The 15,629-nt window shown below is 34.9% G+C and overlaps 1 protein-coding gene and 1 long non-coding RNA gene across 2 annotated transcripts in view; one reads left to right on the top strand and one right to left on the bottom strand.

The window, feature by feature from the left end:
- The window catches only part of LOC136815221 (N-acetylglucosamine-1-phosphotransferase subunit gamma-like), a 15,157-nt gene extending 1,853 nt beyond the window's left edge, over positions 1-13,304 (top strand). The window contains exons 2-13 of the mRNA XM_067071667.1: positions 4,339-4,384; positions 5,708-5,777; positions 6,567-6,597; positions 7,250-7,286; positions 7,585-7,642; positions 7,997-8,080; positions 8,462-8,558; positions 8,722-8,836; positions 9,258-9,443; positions 10,357-10,466; positions 10,683-10,914; positions 11,295-13,304. Coding sequence (XP_066927768.1) covers positions 4,342-4,384; positions 5,708-5,777; positions 6,567-6,597; positions 7,250-7,286; positions 7,585-7,642; positions 7,997-8,080; positions 8,462-8,558; positions 8,722-8,836; positions 9,258-9,443; positions 10,357-10,466; positions 10,683-10,914; positions 11,295-11,452 — 1,221 coding nt within the window. The 5' untranslated portion in view covers positions 4,339-4,341 and the 3' untranslated portion in view covers positions 11,453-13,304. The remainder of the gene's footprint in view (positions 1-4,338; positions 4,385-5,707; positions 5,778-6,566; positions 6,598-7,249; positions 7,287-7,584; positions 7,643-7,996; positions 8,081-8,461; positions 8,559-8,721; positions 8,837-9,257; positions 9,444-10,356; positions 10,467-10,682; positions 10,915-11,294) is intronic.
- Positions 5,511-15,127, bottom strand: LOC136815222 (uncharacterized). Its single transcript, XR_010847695.1, has 2 exons — positions 15,054-15,127; positions 5,511-5,595 (listed from the first exon to the last, which is right to left on the bottom strand). It is a non-coding gene; the product is annotated as an uncharacterized lncRNA (long non-coding RNA).
- Positions 15,128-15,629: the final 502 nt, after the last annotated feature.

Raw genomic sequence — 15,629 nt, 5'->3', positions numbered from 1 at the left:
AAATTATTTTTGAATAAAGAACCAAACATTTTATTTTAACTCATTTTCATTTATAATAATGTTTTTATATGTAGGGAGAACGAACATGTATGTTTTGTTACTACTTAAATATATAAATAGATTAGAGCATTTTGACGGATTTTTTAAACTCACTCAAATCTCAAGTTCGGGCTGTTCCGTAGTAATCCTAAGTACTTTAGGACAAGACAAGCTCCTAGAAGCACTTAAATCTGATATGTAAAACACACCACAACAATTTGAATTTATTCATAATTCTTTGCATTAGTCAGTCTAAAGAATAGAAGGTTCTACTTTGTTTAATGTTGAGATACAATGAGAGAATTTTTTGAGCAATAGCTTGGAAATTTCATTGTTTTTCGGATCAAATCTTACCAAAAATCATGCTCTATAAAGTGCTAACCAGAAACATTTAGCCCTTATTTTGTTGTTAATTACCCCTCTGAGTGAGATTACAAAGAAATGAGTTGCCTTAAGCCTTATTAAGAATCATTTCACTCATTCTTTTAGAGAAAAAAGCCAATTTTGAGAGAAAAATATTTTTTTTTGACGGTAAGGAAATTGTACTCTTGTCTGTAAAATACACATCGTCCCTCACATGAGTAAAGGTTTAATCTCAAAATTAATACCTTATGAAATTTACAGTTTACGTACTGTGGTGGTCATCTTTGAGATTGAGATTGCCCTTTTTTCATGTAGAGGAATAGTCAATCTTTTCATATGACGAAAAGGCCAATCTCAAAGGCAGAACAGGATTGCAAGATTTCCAATTTCCCAAGACCCTTATTTTGAGATTGAACCTTTAGTCATGTGAGGGACGATTTGTACTGCAAAATTTTTGAAAATTTGCACAAACAATGTTTAAGGCCTTTTCTAGGAGCACATAAAGTTTTGGTATATTTTTAAATGTATATTTTAGTTTTGTACCCATAAAGATCATCGGTGGTCAAAACTGGAAGAAGAAAGGTAAAACTATAGTTCGGAAAGAATAGCAAGAAGCCTCCATCGGAAATGGATGAAATCCGCCCGAAGAAAAAGAATACAATCGAGCAAAACACCCCTGTAAAACAGAGTGAACAAAATTGATGAGACAGCTCACAGGAACTACGAAAAAGAATTTTGTGATAACGCAAAGACCAAACCGAAGATCTTCTGGTCACATGTGCGTAACAAGATGAAAGCTTCTAGTACAGTTTCATCACTACTTGAATCACCAAATGTCAAAACATCGTTAAAGCAGAAGATCACGAAAAGCCAATATTACTTCAACGACAGTTCTGCAGTGTATTCACAAAGAAGCAGTAGGTGAGCTTCCTGCATTTGAAAAGAGAAACTGATTCATCCATCGGAGATATTCATATCTCTGAGGAGATGGTACAGAATCAATTGAAAGAGCTCAACCATAATAAGTCATTCGGTCCAGACGAAAATACACCCTAGGATACTAGCGGAATTATCTGACTATCTGTCTCTACCCTTAGCTGTAATCATGAACAAATCTTTAGTTGAAGGCTCATTACCACGAGATTGGAAGGTGGCACATGTCACACCTATCTACAAAAACAAGGGACCTCAGAATTTGGCAGTCAATTATAGTTTGACATCGGTAGTGTGCAAATTAATGGAATCAATACTGAGGAAACACATCATGAAGCACCTTTCCGATCATAATCTTTTATCGAACAAACAATGGCTTCATTAACAACCGTTCAACCGTGACACAGCTTTTGTAATCTGGATAAATGTTATGAGAGCATCTCGAAAGGAAACGTTGTTGATAGTATCTACTTCGATTTTGCTAAGGCTTTCGACACTGTACCCCACCGTCGACTATGCAAGAAACTATCAGCATATGGCATCAACGGTTCAATCTTAAAATGGATAACGTCATTTCTAACAGGTCGAACACAATCAGCAAAAGTGAACCAGTCCTTCTCGACTACAGACCCTGTAGTGAGTGGTATTCCACAGGGTAGTGTACTGGGACCAATACTGTTCGTGCTATACATCAATGATCTTCCTGAAAAGGTCATCTCATTGATCCTACTGTTTGCTGATGATACCAAAATCTTCAAAGAAGTCAACTGCATCGAAGACTCTGTTTCCCTTCAGAATGATATAGACACACTTGTAGAATGGTCGAAAGACTGGCTATTACAATTTCATCCTGAAAAGTGTCACGTTCTGACGCTAGGAAAGTTTGGAAACATCAAACATGCTCATCCATATTCCCTAGATGGACGCCAATTGGAACACGTCTTTGAAGAAAAACATCTTGGAATCCTCATTGACTCAGAACTTACATTTGAAGAACACATTGCAAAGCAAGTCAAAAAAGCAAACGCGATACTTGGCATAATCAATCGAGGATTTGTAAACATGAGTACAAGTACATTTAAAACATTGTATTGTACGTTTGTTCGCCCGCATCTGGAGTACGCTCAGTCAGTATGGTCTCCGTTTCTACGTAAACACGTAAATCTGATTGAAGGAGTACAAAGACGGGCAACAAAACTTGTTCAAAAATGTCGTAATATGTCTTATGAAGAACGATTGCGTGAATTAGATCTTCCTACGCTCGAGTTTAGAAGACACTTTTGTGACATGGTCCAACTTTACAAGCACATCAACTATTACGAAAAAGATACCATCCCAAACAAGATAGCCCATCGAACGCGACCAAACAGAAGGCACAACTTTGAGATGATTCCAAACTTTGGAAGCGATGGACTCCGTGGTGTACAAACGAATTCCTTCTTTTATCGAACTATACCAACCTGGAATAAATTGCCAAAAGATGTCGCTGAAGCAAAGACAGTCAAAGTCTTCAAAGAAAGACTCAACACTGCATGGAGTAAACACCCGAAAAGATTCAACACAAGACAATTGTAAAATACGTTGTATAATCACGATCAGTTCCAGAGGCCCTCGTGCGCCTAGAACTTTGTTACATTATAATAATAATAATAATATTTCTTGGGATATTACTAAAAGAATTGCCTTACTCCATGATAACATGCCTACAACTGCAGTCAAACCTGAGAAAACGAAAGTGATTTATATCTGAAGATAGGAAAGTTTTCAGACCCAACTTCGTATCTCAAAATTAATCAGTATCAAATTTCGGATAGATTGATCTATGATAAGCCTATATTTGGGTTGGAAGAATTTTCGTTTTTGCTTACGGGGGTCCAATGACCAAAAATCCACCATTATGGATACCCAGGTGAGAAATCCAGGTGGTCAAGAAGCTTAAAATATTCTTATTACCACAAGGAACAAGAAAAAACCCAAGAAAGTTAGTCCATCAAATGGATAAGATAATTCCTGGCTCGTACCTGTCTAGTATGGATAATGGGTCCTAGGAACTTTTAATACTTAAGATATAGATAGATGCTCCCCTTGTGGCATTTACATTTATATAACAATATTTTACCGCAATTGCAGTACAAACAGAAAACAGGCAGTTTTGTATACATTTTTAAATCATATCTTTTTAATGCACAGATGTATTAGCTCTAGTTTAGACGGCACACTTTTCGCCCTGCTATTCTAATTGTGAATTAAGGTGAGCATAAAAGTGGGCTGTCTAAAGTCAATGCATTGCCCTCTTTTGACGTCAACACAATGACTTTTTTTAATCTTTTCTAAGCAAAGAATTTAACTGCCCACTTTGTGCCCGCTTTGTGCCTAATCTTACAATTAAAATAGGCAGGGTGAAAAGTGAGCGGTCTAAACTAGAGCTTAGTTTTTTCATGGATCAAATTCTTTCAATAAAGACAAGCTTTCCTCTGGTACAATTTTTGACAATCAATTTTTGTTTATTTTTAATTGACCAGCTCCTTTTGTATTTGTTATAACCCTCTTCACTATGAAATAAAAAGTACTGCAATTTTAGTATGCCACAATTGAGGGAATTCCCTGATTGCTTAATGCCATCCCATGTGAGATTCTCTCTTTCATAAGAGGGATGATACTGAAAGATGAGAAAAAGCATAACCCTTGGGTTCACGGATTGAAACAAAAAAAGGATGGTGTTTTTTAAATTGTGGTATTTTTAAGGCCATCCGTTGTGCAAATGAATGTCTTCTATTTATTATTGTTAAAAACATTCATTGTTCGAAATTAGTTCTTATTATTGCTTGTGTAAGAGCAATTTCATTGATTGAAAGATAATAGAATGTATAGTCATTGCTCAATACAATTCTAGATTTTTTATTTCACTTGTAAGATATCAATATGTTGTAGGTATTAGATTTTTTAGAAATTTTCTTGAGCACTTTGAGACTTATTCTACTCATTTTTCTTAATCATTTTTAGGGAATGTCACTCACTGAAATGATTTTTGTTGGTATTTTATGTTCCTGTAAGTGAATCCAAAACTTCATTTTTTCATACAGCCAAATTTTTGGACCTACCCCGGTGGGGTAGAGGTCCTATAAATTAACCGATGTCCGTCCGTCCGTCCGTCTGTTCGTTCGTTCGTTCGTTCGTCCGTCCGTCTGTTACCAGCTTTTCTCAGGATTGGCTCATTAGTTTTTTCTGATTTTTGGCACAATGATGCAAAATGGTAATGCCCAAAATGTGACGGAGCCCGATTTTCGAAAAAAAATCATTTCCGGCCGAAAATGCCGGAAATATGCCGGAAAAACCAGTTTTTTGTTATTTTCTCGAGATTTCATCATTAGTTTTTTCAGATTTTTTGCACAAAGATGCGTATTAGCAATGCCTAAAACATGGCAGAGTCCGATTTTTGAGAAAAATTCTTTTCCGGCCGAAAATGCTGGAAATATGCCGGAAATCGCCGTTTTTGCAGATTTTCATCGGACTTTTTCCTTATATTTCGTTGTTTTTTCACACAAAAACATTATTAATAGCAATGTCCACGATCAAGCATGGTTCAATTGTCGATAAAACTGATTTTTGAAGCCGGAACTTTCTAAAAATCGCCGGAACAGCCTATTTTCGCCGGAAAAACGGTATTTCTTGAATTTCTCGAGCTGTACTTTATATTTTTTTATGAAATTTTGCACACTAATGTAAAATGACAATACCTAAAAAGTGACGGAGCCCGATTTTCGAAAAACATTTTTTTCCGGCCGAAAGTGCCGGAAATATGCCGGAAAAACTGGTTTTTTGGCATTTTCTCGAGATTTTATCATTAGTTTTTTCTGATTTTTTGCTCTAAGATGCGTATTAATTATTGCCCAAAACATGGCTGAGTTCGATTTTTGAGAAAATTTTTTTTTCCGGTTGAAAATGCCGGAAATCGCCGTTTTTGCAGATTTTCATTAGATTTTTTCCTTGTATTTCTATGTTTTTGACACAAAAACATTATTGATAACAATGCTCACCATCAAGCATGATTCAATTGTCAATAAAACTGATTTTTGCGACCAGAACTTTCTATTAATTTTTCCCTACAACCCTTCCCTCTCCCCTTATCAACAATCAATGATGAATTTATTGCGTTGTGCATTTTCGCTAAACGCTATGTTTTCTGACTGATTTTTTTTCATTTTTCTCCTTGCATTGCTATCTAACTTTCATCATCAGGTAGGTCCATTCAGCATCTAGCTTGTTTCTTTTAAAAAGTATAAAAAGTGTGAAGAAAAAACCAATGTAAATGTTAAATTTAATGTGAAAATTACAATATTTAAAACAAATGCTCATTTATATCATTTTTTAGTCTTGTCGTTGACAAAGAGTGGTAAAGTTAAAGTTGTTGATGCACCCTTTTCATTCAACAATCCAATAGGGTTTGTATTAATACTTTTAAAGAACAAATTGGGCCATTACATTTTACAATCTCATAGTATAACATTTCCAGAGGGCATTCAGAGAAAAATTTCCAGGGGTGTTCTTTCATTTTTCCAAGGGGATGAAAAGTTATTCTAAAATTTCCAGGGGGTAAAAGACTGATCTTAGTCCGTCCACGCTCGCTCTAAAGGTATATAAAGGATCTTTCCAAACGTATTTTTGCAAATTTTGCCTTTTTCCAGGGGGTACATATTTTCAATAATTTCTTTATGACTTGAAAAGGTTTGTCCATACCCCCTGTATGTTTTTTTATAATGGAACAGCCCATTAGAATATGATATAGGTTTATTTTATCCTTTTATCCTAACTACACTGGTGTGATCGCTGCATGAGGACTGTAGGGTCAATTTCTGACAAAAAAATGCACCTACTTGATGCCAAAGAATAGCTTATTAATCTATTTTAAAGGGATTTTCGCAGGATTTGACTTTTGCAGTTAAGCTGGACTTGATTTTGCAGATCACATATAGGGAGACAATATTTTCACAATTTTATTCCTTTTTATGCCAAATTTTGTAATTTGTATGTTGCTTTTTTAAGTACGCATTATTAGTGCTTCTTTGATGCCAGTAAGCATTAGAAAAGTAATTGCTTTACATTTTTCAAGTTTTACTCAAAAATATTTCACGGATAAGGCCTTTCCAAATTTCCAATTAGATTTAATTTTGCAGATTTAATCCCCACAAAAATTTATCCCATTAAATGATCTGAACTTTCCCTGATTTTAGATCAAATCCTGGCACCCAAAACCAAGAAAAGGTATTAATAATGAATTTTATCAGTTTGACCATTGCTTCTTTTTTCTTTTTCAGCTCTGCTTCAAGAATTAATACAGCAGTGAAAATTTCAATTGCTTTTTTGTGGCTGTTATACGGCCACAATACTCAATTTTGAATTCATTTTTAAAACTAAATTATTTGAAGAATGTGTAAGAAGGTGGGCAAAATCAATATTTTCCTTGCTTTATTATAAATAATCCTTGAAAATAAACTTTTCATACGGCATCCAAGGGGTCTTGTGACAAATCTCAAGGCTCTTCATTGGTATTGATTAATCTAAGTGGTTACCAAATTAATTTGTAATTAATTTCTAATCTGAAAAACAGCCATTGGCAAAAGTGCTTTGAATTTTGCCTGATACAGATAGACAATTGTCCATAGTTGTATATTGAGTTTCATGTAGTTGCATTTATTACGAGTTGAATACAATATTAATTCAGCCTCACTCAGCTTTATGTTGTTTGAACTCAATATTTTTCTTGACTATGTTTTTGTTGAAAGAAGACATTGCAATGTTAATGTTACACGAAATAATAATTTTCGAAAATTGTTTGCAATGTCAGCGCTGGCTTCCAACGTAATTTGAATATACTAAATAAATTCACTTTGCATTGTATTATTTTCTGTTTTAGAAACTCATTCTTCGATTCAACCCAGAGAAGCCATCAGGTAAATAATAGAGAAAGCTGAAAAAAATGAGAAGTAAGGGAGTTTATTTTACCTAAAGATAGGTAGCCACTGCTTTACGTATATTGTGCTCACGAGATGCTTACTGTACATGGTGAAATCAATCGAACCCGTGAAAAAAACACTCAAAGCACACAAAAAGCACCAGTGTGCCAGACATCCTCACTTGCACGCTAGAGTAATAGTGCACAATATTTCTGTATATCAATTGTTGAAGGCAAAGTATGCTCTTTGGCTAGTCTTACACTATTATATGCTATAGTTTTTTTTTCATTTTTAGGGCCTCCTTTTTTGATTGAGAAACTAAATGGAAAGTGCTTTGACCTCATGCATAACAAGTAACTAACTTTTTGAATAACAATGATTAGTTACAGGTTGATTTATATATTAAATATGATCATTTTTTAAAAAACTGTCTGCTAAAGTTGTTTTTTTGGTATGACTACTGAAGATAGGGTAGACTTTTAGCAAAGTTAGACTGGGGAAAAAAAGAGACAAGTAATTGTGATACTTCCCCATATTTTATGTCATGCTTCATGAACAGAATCCCATCATTCAATTTCATTTAAAGAAAATTTAGCTCACTTAAATGATTTGTCAGTAAAGAATTCCTTACTGTCGTGTTTTTTTTAATTTAGAAGAGTGTTAAAGGGAATCTTTCACAGATAATTATTTTTGCCTTTTTCTTATAGTTACAAATATCAATTTTGCCCTTTCCACAACATAACACAAAGGGAACAAACTTATCGCTGGAACTCGTACCATGGGGTACTGGGGTAAGCTGTTGATTAAAAGCTATAATAAAATGACTTAGTAATTACCATTTTAAAAGTTGTCTTATTATGTTTAATAACGTGAAAGGGTGCAAATTATCAGTTTTCAAACTTCTTCTGGCTCAGACTGATTTCTGTCTTAGTGAAGTAAATAAAGAGGGATTTCTGTCTCAAAATTCTGTATAATTCGCCAAAATTTCAATATTATGTCCTAAAATTGCTATGTAAAATCCGTTTTCCGTCTCAAAAAACCTTGGTTTGACCACTGAATTATAGATAAACATTTTCATGCAATTACTACCATTTTTTCTACATGCATGTTTAAATTGAATCCACGACCTCTCACTCTATTATTTCATCATTTGATATTTTATTCATTATTAGTGTGTGGAAACACTGGACTATTGAGAAAAGTTTGTTTACACAAATGGAAATGCATCATGGAGACATATGCCATGGAACCCAAGAAAGACAAGTGTTTGTAAGATACAAAATGTTGTAACCTTGACTTGCTGTTCTATGACAGGACACTATGACACTGTAGTCAAAATCTTCTTTCTTCTTTTGCTCTTCTCAAAACATGCAAAATATTCAGTTATTTAAAATACAATATTGAATACAACTTTATTTGATTTAATTTCCAGGTTGTACTGCAGTGTGGGGAAGAAAACAAAATTTTATCTGTAACTGAACCCGAGACTTGCAAATATAAACTGATATTTAAAACTCCTTATGCATGTCCAAAAGATGTTTTTCATGGTAAGATCCCAAACATTGCATTCTTTTTACTTGTTAGTTAGCCAGGGAAAAATTCTTTCACCCAGAGTATTTTCCTCACTTTTCCCTGGCCAAAATTTCCAATTCGTCACTTTTCCCAAACCGAATTTACAACTTAGTTCTGTTACTTCTAACGGATTAAAATTGTCCAAATGAAAAAGAATGAAATTGTTTTCTTTGAAAATAGATCTTGTAATTCGATGTTTAATAAAGCACTAATTTCGGATAGTAAAGGATTTGAATTTTGATTGGGGAAAAGTTTTGGTCAGGTGATAAAAATGTTTAGGAAAAATTTCGTCAACCTGTCAAAGTTTTCGTCATTTCCCCTCGACATTTTTTCTCCGATAAGGTATACATGACCAATTATCATCTCAAACATTGCTTGTCTCTTTTGATTTTTTAGTTCTCCCTGTATTATCAAAGACATCACGCCAGAAATGGTCTAAGATTGAAAATGATTTCAAAAATGGACTGCTTACTAAAATTGGTTATGACAAGAGAATCAATGCAATCTTATCAGAAGAGGGATTAATTATCAATGACAGAAAGATTTTGCAACAACAAACAACTGTCCCTTCTATATTAACAGGTATGTAAAATTGGGCTTTCCAAAAAAAACTTCACCCCCTCTGTTGAGGATATTGATTTTTCGAAGTATCGAATCCCCTGGATATCCTACTTTATTAGTAAAGACCCACTCTTAAAAATATGCTCACCCCCTGGATATCCTCTCTTATAAAAATGCTTACGGCCCTGGATATCATATTTTTTACTTGAAAAGACACTTTACCCCCTGGATATCCGCTCCCTTGTAGATATTTAATCCCCTGGATATCCACTTTTGAACAAAAATCGTTAAGCCTCTGGATATCCGAGGATCAACAGGGGGAGGGCTATTTCTGGAAAAGTAGGTCAGTTCTCAACTTCAGTTGAGCTAGAATCTGAGAATGTCTGTCTGTGTGTCTGTCACAAAAACTTTGGGGCAGGCTGGAGACTTCAAAAATGGTCCGATTGGGCTGACATTTTGCACACTTGATCCTTGGGCAAATCCCTGGGGGTGTTTTTTTCATTTTTTCAAAATTTCAATTTTGGGGCCTGGGGACGAGTTTTTCGCCAAAACGAGGCTAAAACTTTGGGGCAGGCTGGAGACTTAAAAAATGGTCTGATTGGGCTGAAATTTTGCCCACTTGATCCTTGGGCAAATCCCTGGGAGTGTTTTTTTCATTTTTTCAAAATTTTAATTTTTGGGGCCTGGGGACGAGTTTTTCGCCAAAACGAGGCTAAATCCCAAAATGCTGTAATTTTTCTTAAGCCATTAAGTTTACAATTGGGCCTACGAATGATTTCAAAGATACTGAAGTTGAGCCAGTGCGGTTAGCACGTTCGACAGTGTTGAAAGTAATAACAGCATTCAGTCTGAAAAGAAAATTGAACACACCAAATTATCTCAAAATCTTGTGATAACCAATTGTTGCTTGATGCTCGAATAATTCTCCTTTTAGATGACAAAAGACCCGCCCTTCCTAATTCATATGTACAAACTGGAAGTGGTAAAAACGTAACGGCGAGAGACATCACAAACAGTTTCATTTCAAGGCACCAATGTGTTCAGGTCCGTTCCCTCAAAATGTTTCAGACTTTGGTGCTACAGTTCATATTCTCAATGAACTTGTAAGAATTTAGAAAAAAGTTGGATCAAAACAGTTTGAAAGAATCGGCACCTTGTATGTTTTGCGAACAAACATTCGACTATTGTTGTGTTGCTGGGTCTTCATGCCGCTTCGGCTTCTTGTTCGAATTTAAAATCATAATTTTTTTTAATATTTAGGCTTTCGAAAACTTGTACGCTGAAGTCAGTGATTTGAGAAATCAACTGAAGCTATATCAAGAATTGGACAAGAATACGAATTCAACGCAAGACCTCACAAATAAAGATTTCAAGTCGACACGAGCTGAGAAATACAAGCGAGGCGAATTGGGCGAGAAAGGCCTTCAAAACAACAAGCAAAATGGACGCATTTCAAATAAAATAGATCTGACAAATACGGAAGACGAAAAAGGTAACCTTCTAAATTGAGAACTTTTGTCCCTCTTAGTTCAACTTTTAAGCCATTATGATTTTTTGAAAAGTAAGGAAATTTTGATAAGAGTTTTCCAATGCATTCACATTATAAAAAACCTTTTTCTTCAGGAAAAGTGTTGAAAATACAGTTAAGTCTCCATAACTCGAACACGCACAGGGAACACAAATTTGTTCGAATTGAAGAAATTTCGTTATGGAATAAGGTTTATCGGGTATTGTTAACTGAAGGGACGAGAAACTTATTAAAGAGACATGTGGTTTTGTAGAGGTTCGAGATAAAGAGACTGTACATGATTCATAGTGATTGCTTCCGTTGAATGGACTTTGATTTTCGTTTTTACCCCCATCAAATTTCAGGTGTGAACTCACAAGAACAGTCAAAAACAAAAGAAGAGACTATCGAAAATCCTGCCACATTACATTCAAAGCAACGAGGTGACGATGGCTTGATTGATGAAGATGACAATCCCTTGAGACATTTGCAGGATCGTATACACGAAAAGGAGGAAGTCTAACAACATTTTGTGAGCGTTTTTTTGTTTCTAATTTTTAAGAGTTTTACAAAAAAAGTTTTTACAAAACGCAAGATTGGTCTTCAGGTGAAACCGGTGAAACTCATGAGGCTGATGCGCTCGTGCTTTAATAAGCAGCTCTTGTGATCCAAAACAAAACTTGAACGTAGCAATTTATTATTGATTGCTCCAATTTATTGATAATTATCCTGAGCATAGCAAACGTCTCAACTCTGAAGTTCATTCATCTCTCAACTCTACTTAATCACGTTTGGACAGTTTTATGTTTGATGGGCAACCTTTTAGTTGAGTAATTACCTAAACAAAATGAAAAATCGCCCGCAAAAACTGCTTCAAATATTAATGTTACATAAGGATCAAAACCAGTGGTTTGTCGAACTCCCAATGTATCTTGACATTGGTCTAAAGCCCCTGGATTGCTTTATAAAATTATTTTTTTTTTTCCATTGCTCAGACTGGTCATTCTTTCGAAACCTGTTTCTTTTTTGTTCAGTACATCTCACTGTTTGCTTTACACTTAACCTGTAGTACCCAATAATAATCCAAAAATTTATTTCTTACGGTGTTCTGTAATTTTGTTTTGTCTGTTACTTTTAACCAGCGAGCCGTCTGCTCCCCCCGATGGTCCACTACCTTATAAACAAAAAAAACGCAACTTTTGTTCGGGTCGATCTTTTACTCCCCCCCTAAAGATGTTCAAGAAGACAATTTCTCTGGTAGATTGCCTTCCACCTTTCTGTTGAAAAAATCTAAAAGGTGTTTCTATAGGGTAGATCTTTCACTGACCCCTAAAGATTAAAGAAGACCGTATCTCTGGTAGACTTTCCTCTTTCACACGGTCAGCTGTCATCAAAGCCTCATCATGTACAAACTCCTTTCTAAAAATGTTATGGCATTTCAAAGTCGAGAGGACATCACCAACTTCCAATCCTGTCATAAGTTGGTTGGTTGAGCTCTTCATGACAGTGTGAGATGACGTAATGATATGACAATGTTTTTATAAAATTCTCGTTCTCTTGATAGGAGACGTTAGCGGAAAAGCTACCCCTGGCCTTCTGACTCCTACACAGACTACTGCGAAATGGTTTATTTTGTGACACTTGTTAAATGTCTTTCCTTCTGCTGGGTACTGATTTTTGTGTGGGAACTTCCCTCCACATTTATAACAGCTTTTTTGACTAGTACTTATTCCACATCGATTCAAATTCTTACCATCTCTTCTTGCGCCTCTTTGTGATCTTCTGGTGTCATGTGCTTGCGGTATCTCCTGTTTCTATCGGCATAATAGATGTCTTCGTCGGCCGGCAATTTCTTCTTCGAAATCTCGAGTTTTTGTTTCGTTGTGGTTTCGTATGCCCTACCGATTGTACACCCCTGTCTATGTCACCCGGTAGAGTTTAAAAGCTCACCGGGGTAGATCTGACCAGGCCACTTTATTACTCAGGGGTGTGATTGTCAAAAGTTCCTGCAACGATTTATCGGGGTGCTGAAAACTGTACAGCCTTAGCTTTCAATGTTGGTTGAGAGTTCAATCTGTTGTTTTATATTCAAATCTGTATTCTCAAAAGTACATTTGCCAGCTTGTTCTCGTAAGCGAATATAAAATTCATTTAAGGATTCACCTTCATTTTGTTTCATGTTTCTAAACAAAAATGTCACGTGTTTGGTATGTTGGTATGACAAAAGGCTGTTTTTTTTGTCGTTTTTTACTACTTTATAGAGTCAACCAGCAATTAACTTTGTTTGATATCTTTTGATTGAATGAATATTTTTGAAAAATCTTTTCACAGTGATGATGATCTAAGATTGAAGAATCACTCCTGTGAAAATGATAATTAAAGTCTGTCTCGAAATAATTTGCAGCTGGAGACAAAAATGGCTGTAACTTTTGATAGAATTCGAATCAAGTTGCGATTAAGTGCTTGTTAAAAAGATATTCGTGAGTGGAATATTATCAAGTAAAAAAATTGAGAAAAAAAAGGAAAATGAAAATGAAAAATGAAGAAGAAAAAAATCAACTTTTTGTAGAAATGTGGTATAATTACCATTTTCACAGGAGTGATTCTTCAATCTTAGATCATCATCACTGTCAAAAAAAATTTCAAAAATATTCATTCAATCAAAAGATATCAAAGAAAGTTTATTGCTGGTTGACTCTATAAAATAGTAAAAACTGGTAAAAAACGACAAAAAAACAGCCTTTTGAAACCGCAACTTGATCAACCAGCAATAAACTTTGTTTGATATCTTTTGATTGAATGAATATTTTTGAAAAATTTTTTCACATTGATGATGATCAAAGATTGAAGAGTCACTCCTGTGAAAATGGTAATTATACCACATTTCTACAAAAAGTTTATTTTTTTCTTCTTCATTTTTCATTTTCATTTTCCTTTTTTTTCTCAATTTTTTTACTTGATAATATTCCACTCACGAATATCTTTTTAACAAGCACAAAATCGTAACTTGATTTGAATTCTATCAAAAGTTACAGCCATTTTTTTCTCCAGCTGCAAATTATTTCGAGACAGACTTTATACCACATTTCTACAAGAAGTTGTGTTTTTTCTTCTTTATTTTTCATTTTCATTTTTCTTTTTTTTTTCCAATTTTTTTGCTTGATAATATTCCACTCACAGTAATTATCTTTTTAACGAGCACAAAACCGCAACTTGATTCGAATTCTATCAAAAGTTACAGCCATTTTTGTCTCAGCTGCAAATTATTTTGAGACGTTAAGTTCAAATTTCTAATGGCCATATTTTTGGACCTACCCCGGTGGGGTGGAAGTCCTATAAATTAACCTTTGTCCGTCCGTCCGTTAGTTACCAGCTTTTCTCGAGATTGGCTCATTAGTTTTTTCTATTTTTTTGCACAATGATGCAAAATGGCAATGCCCAAAATGTGACGAAGCCCGATTTTCGAAAAAAAAATCTTTCCGGCCGAAAATGGCGGAAATATGCCGGAAAACTAGTTTTCGGCATTTTCTCGAGATTTCATCATTAGTTTTTTCTGATTTTTTTGCTCACGCATCGTATTAACAATGCCCAAAACATGACCTAGTTCGATTCTTGAGAAAATTTTTTTTCCGGTCGACAATGCCGAAAATATGCCGGAAATCGCCGTTTTTCTGGATTTTCATTGGACTTTTTCCATATAATTTGGTTGTTTTTTTCATTCAAAAACATTATTAATAGCAATGCCCACCATCAAGCATGTTTCAATTTTCAATAAAATTGTTTTTCATGTCGGACGGACACGATAGAAACACGGATTTTCTACTTTTTGATGAAATCTTGCATTGCTATCTCAAAAATAGATGCACCGACTCAATTTTTGGGATTTATCAAGATTCGTATATTGTTTAGAGGATGGAAGAAATTATGTTATTTATCGCCATGGATTAATCAATGTTATTGGATTGGACAGGCAAGTTATTTTTTTATGTCGGACGGACATGTCGGACGGACATTTTGCGACAAAAAAATCGATGTTCTTAAATTATTGCCTTTAGAGTTTTTAACCAGTCTTCCTAATATTCGAAAACTGTCTTCAAAATTCCAAATTGTGAAAGTGAACAGACCTTTTTTAAATTCAAATCAAAGAATAATGTCCGTCCGACATAAAAACTATCAGTATCAGAGAAGTTGGTGTTATCTTAATATACTGAATGAGTTTATGAAAAATGTCTGTAACGCTAGCCCAGTAACATATTAAGGTTTCTAAAATTTGAACGCCGCGGCTGGAAAACCTATCCTCCTTTATCTGATATTCCGATGGCGTATTGGCGGCCGCCCACGCTAAAGCTCTAAAGGAGCGGACCAATATACCATCGGAGAGATTTAGTAGTGGCCCTTTGATGTGCCGACAACAGTCGGGTTCAATGGCTATATCTTCGCTTGCTCAAGAATTATGTTCGTCCCGACTGAACAGAAATTTAGCATGAAAATGTCTGCTGCGCCGACCGTCAAAAACTATTTTTATTTATAGTTTTGGCGCTTCAATGACAAAGCAAATTTCGGATTCAAGAAGGGCAAGTAGTGAAGAGCTTTTGTTAGATTTTGGTTGTTTTTTGGTTTGTTTTGGTGAACTTTTTTACAATATAAATGTCTTTATGCTTTCTTAGTATTACTTTTAGTATTCAGTGTAATTTCTGTAA

This window comes from Clytia hemisphaerica, unplaced genomic scaffold, assembly GCF_902728285.1.
Source record: "Clytia hemisphaerica strain Z4C2 unplaced genomic scaffold, Clytia hemisphaerica genome assembly, whole genome shotgun sequence".
Classification (NCBI taxonomy): Eukaryota; Metazoa; Cnidaria; class Hydrozoa; order Leptothecata; family Clytiidae; genus Clytia; species Clytia hemisphaerica.
The sequence above is the reverse complement of the archived record's forward strand: the minus strand, read 5'-3'. Positions and strand labels throughout refer to the sequence as shown.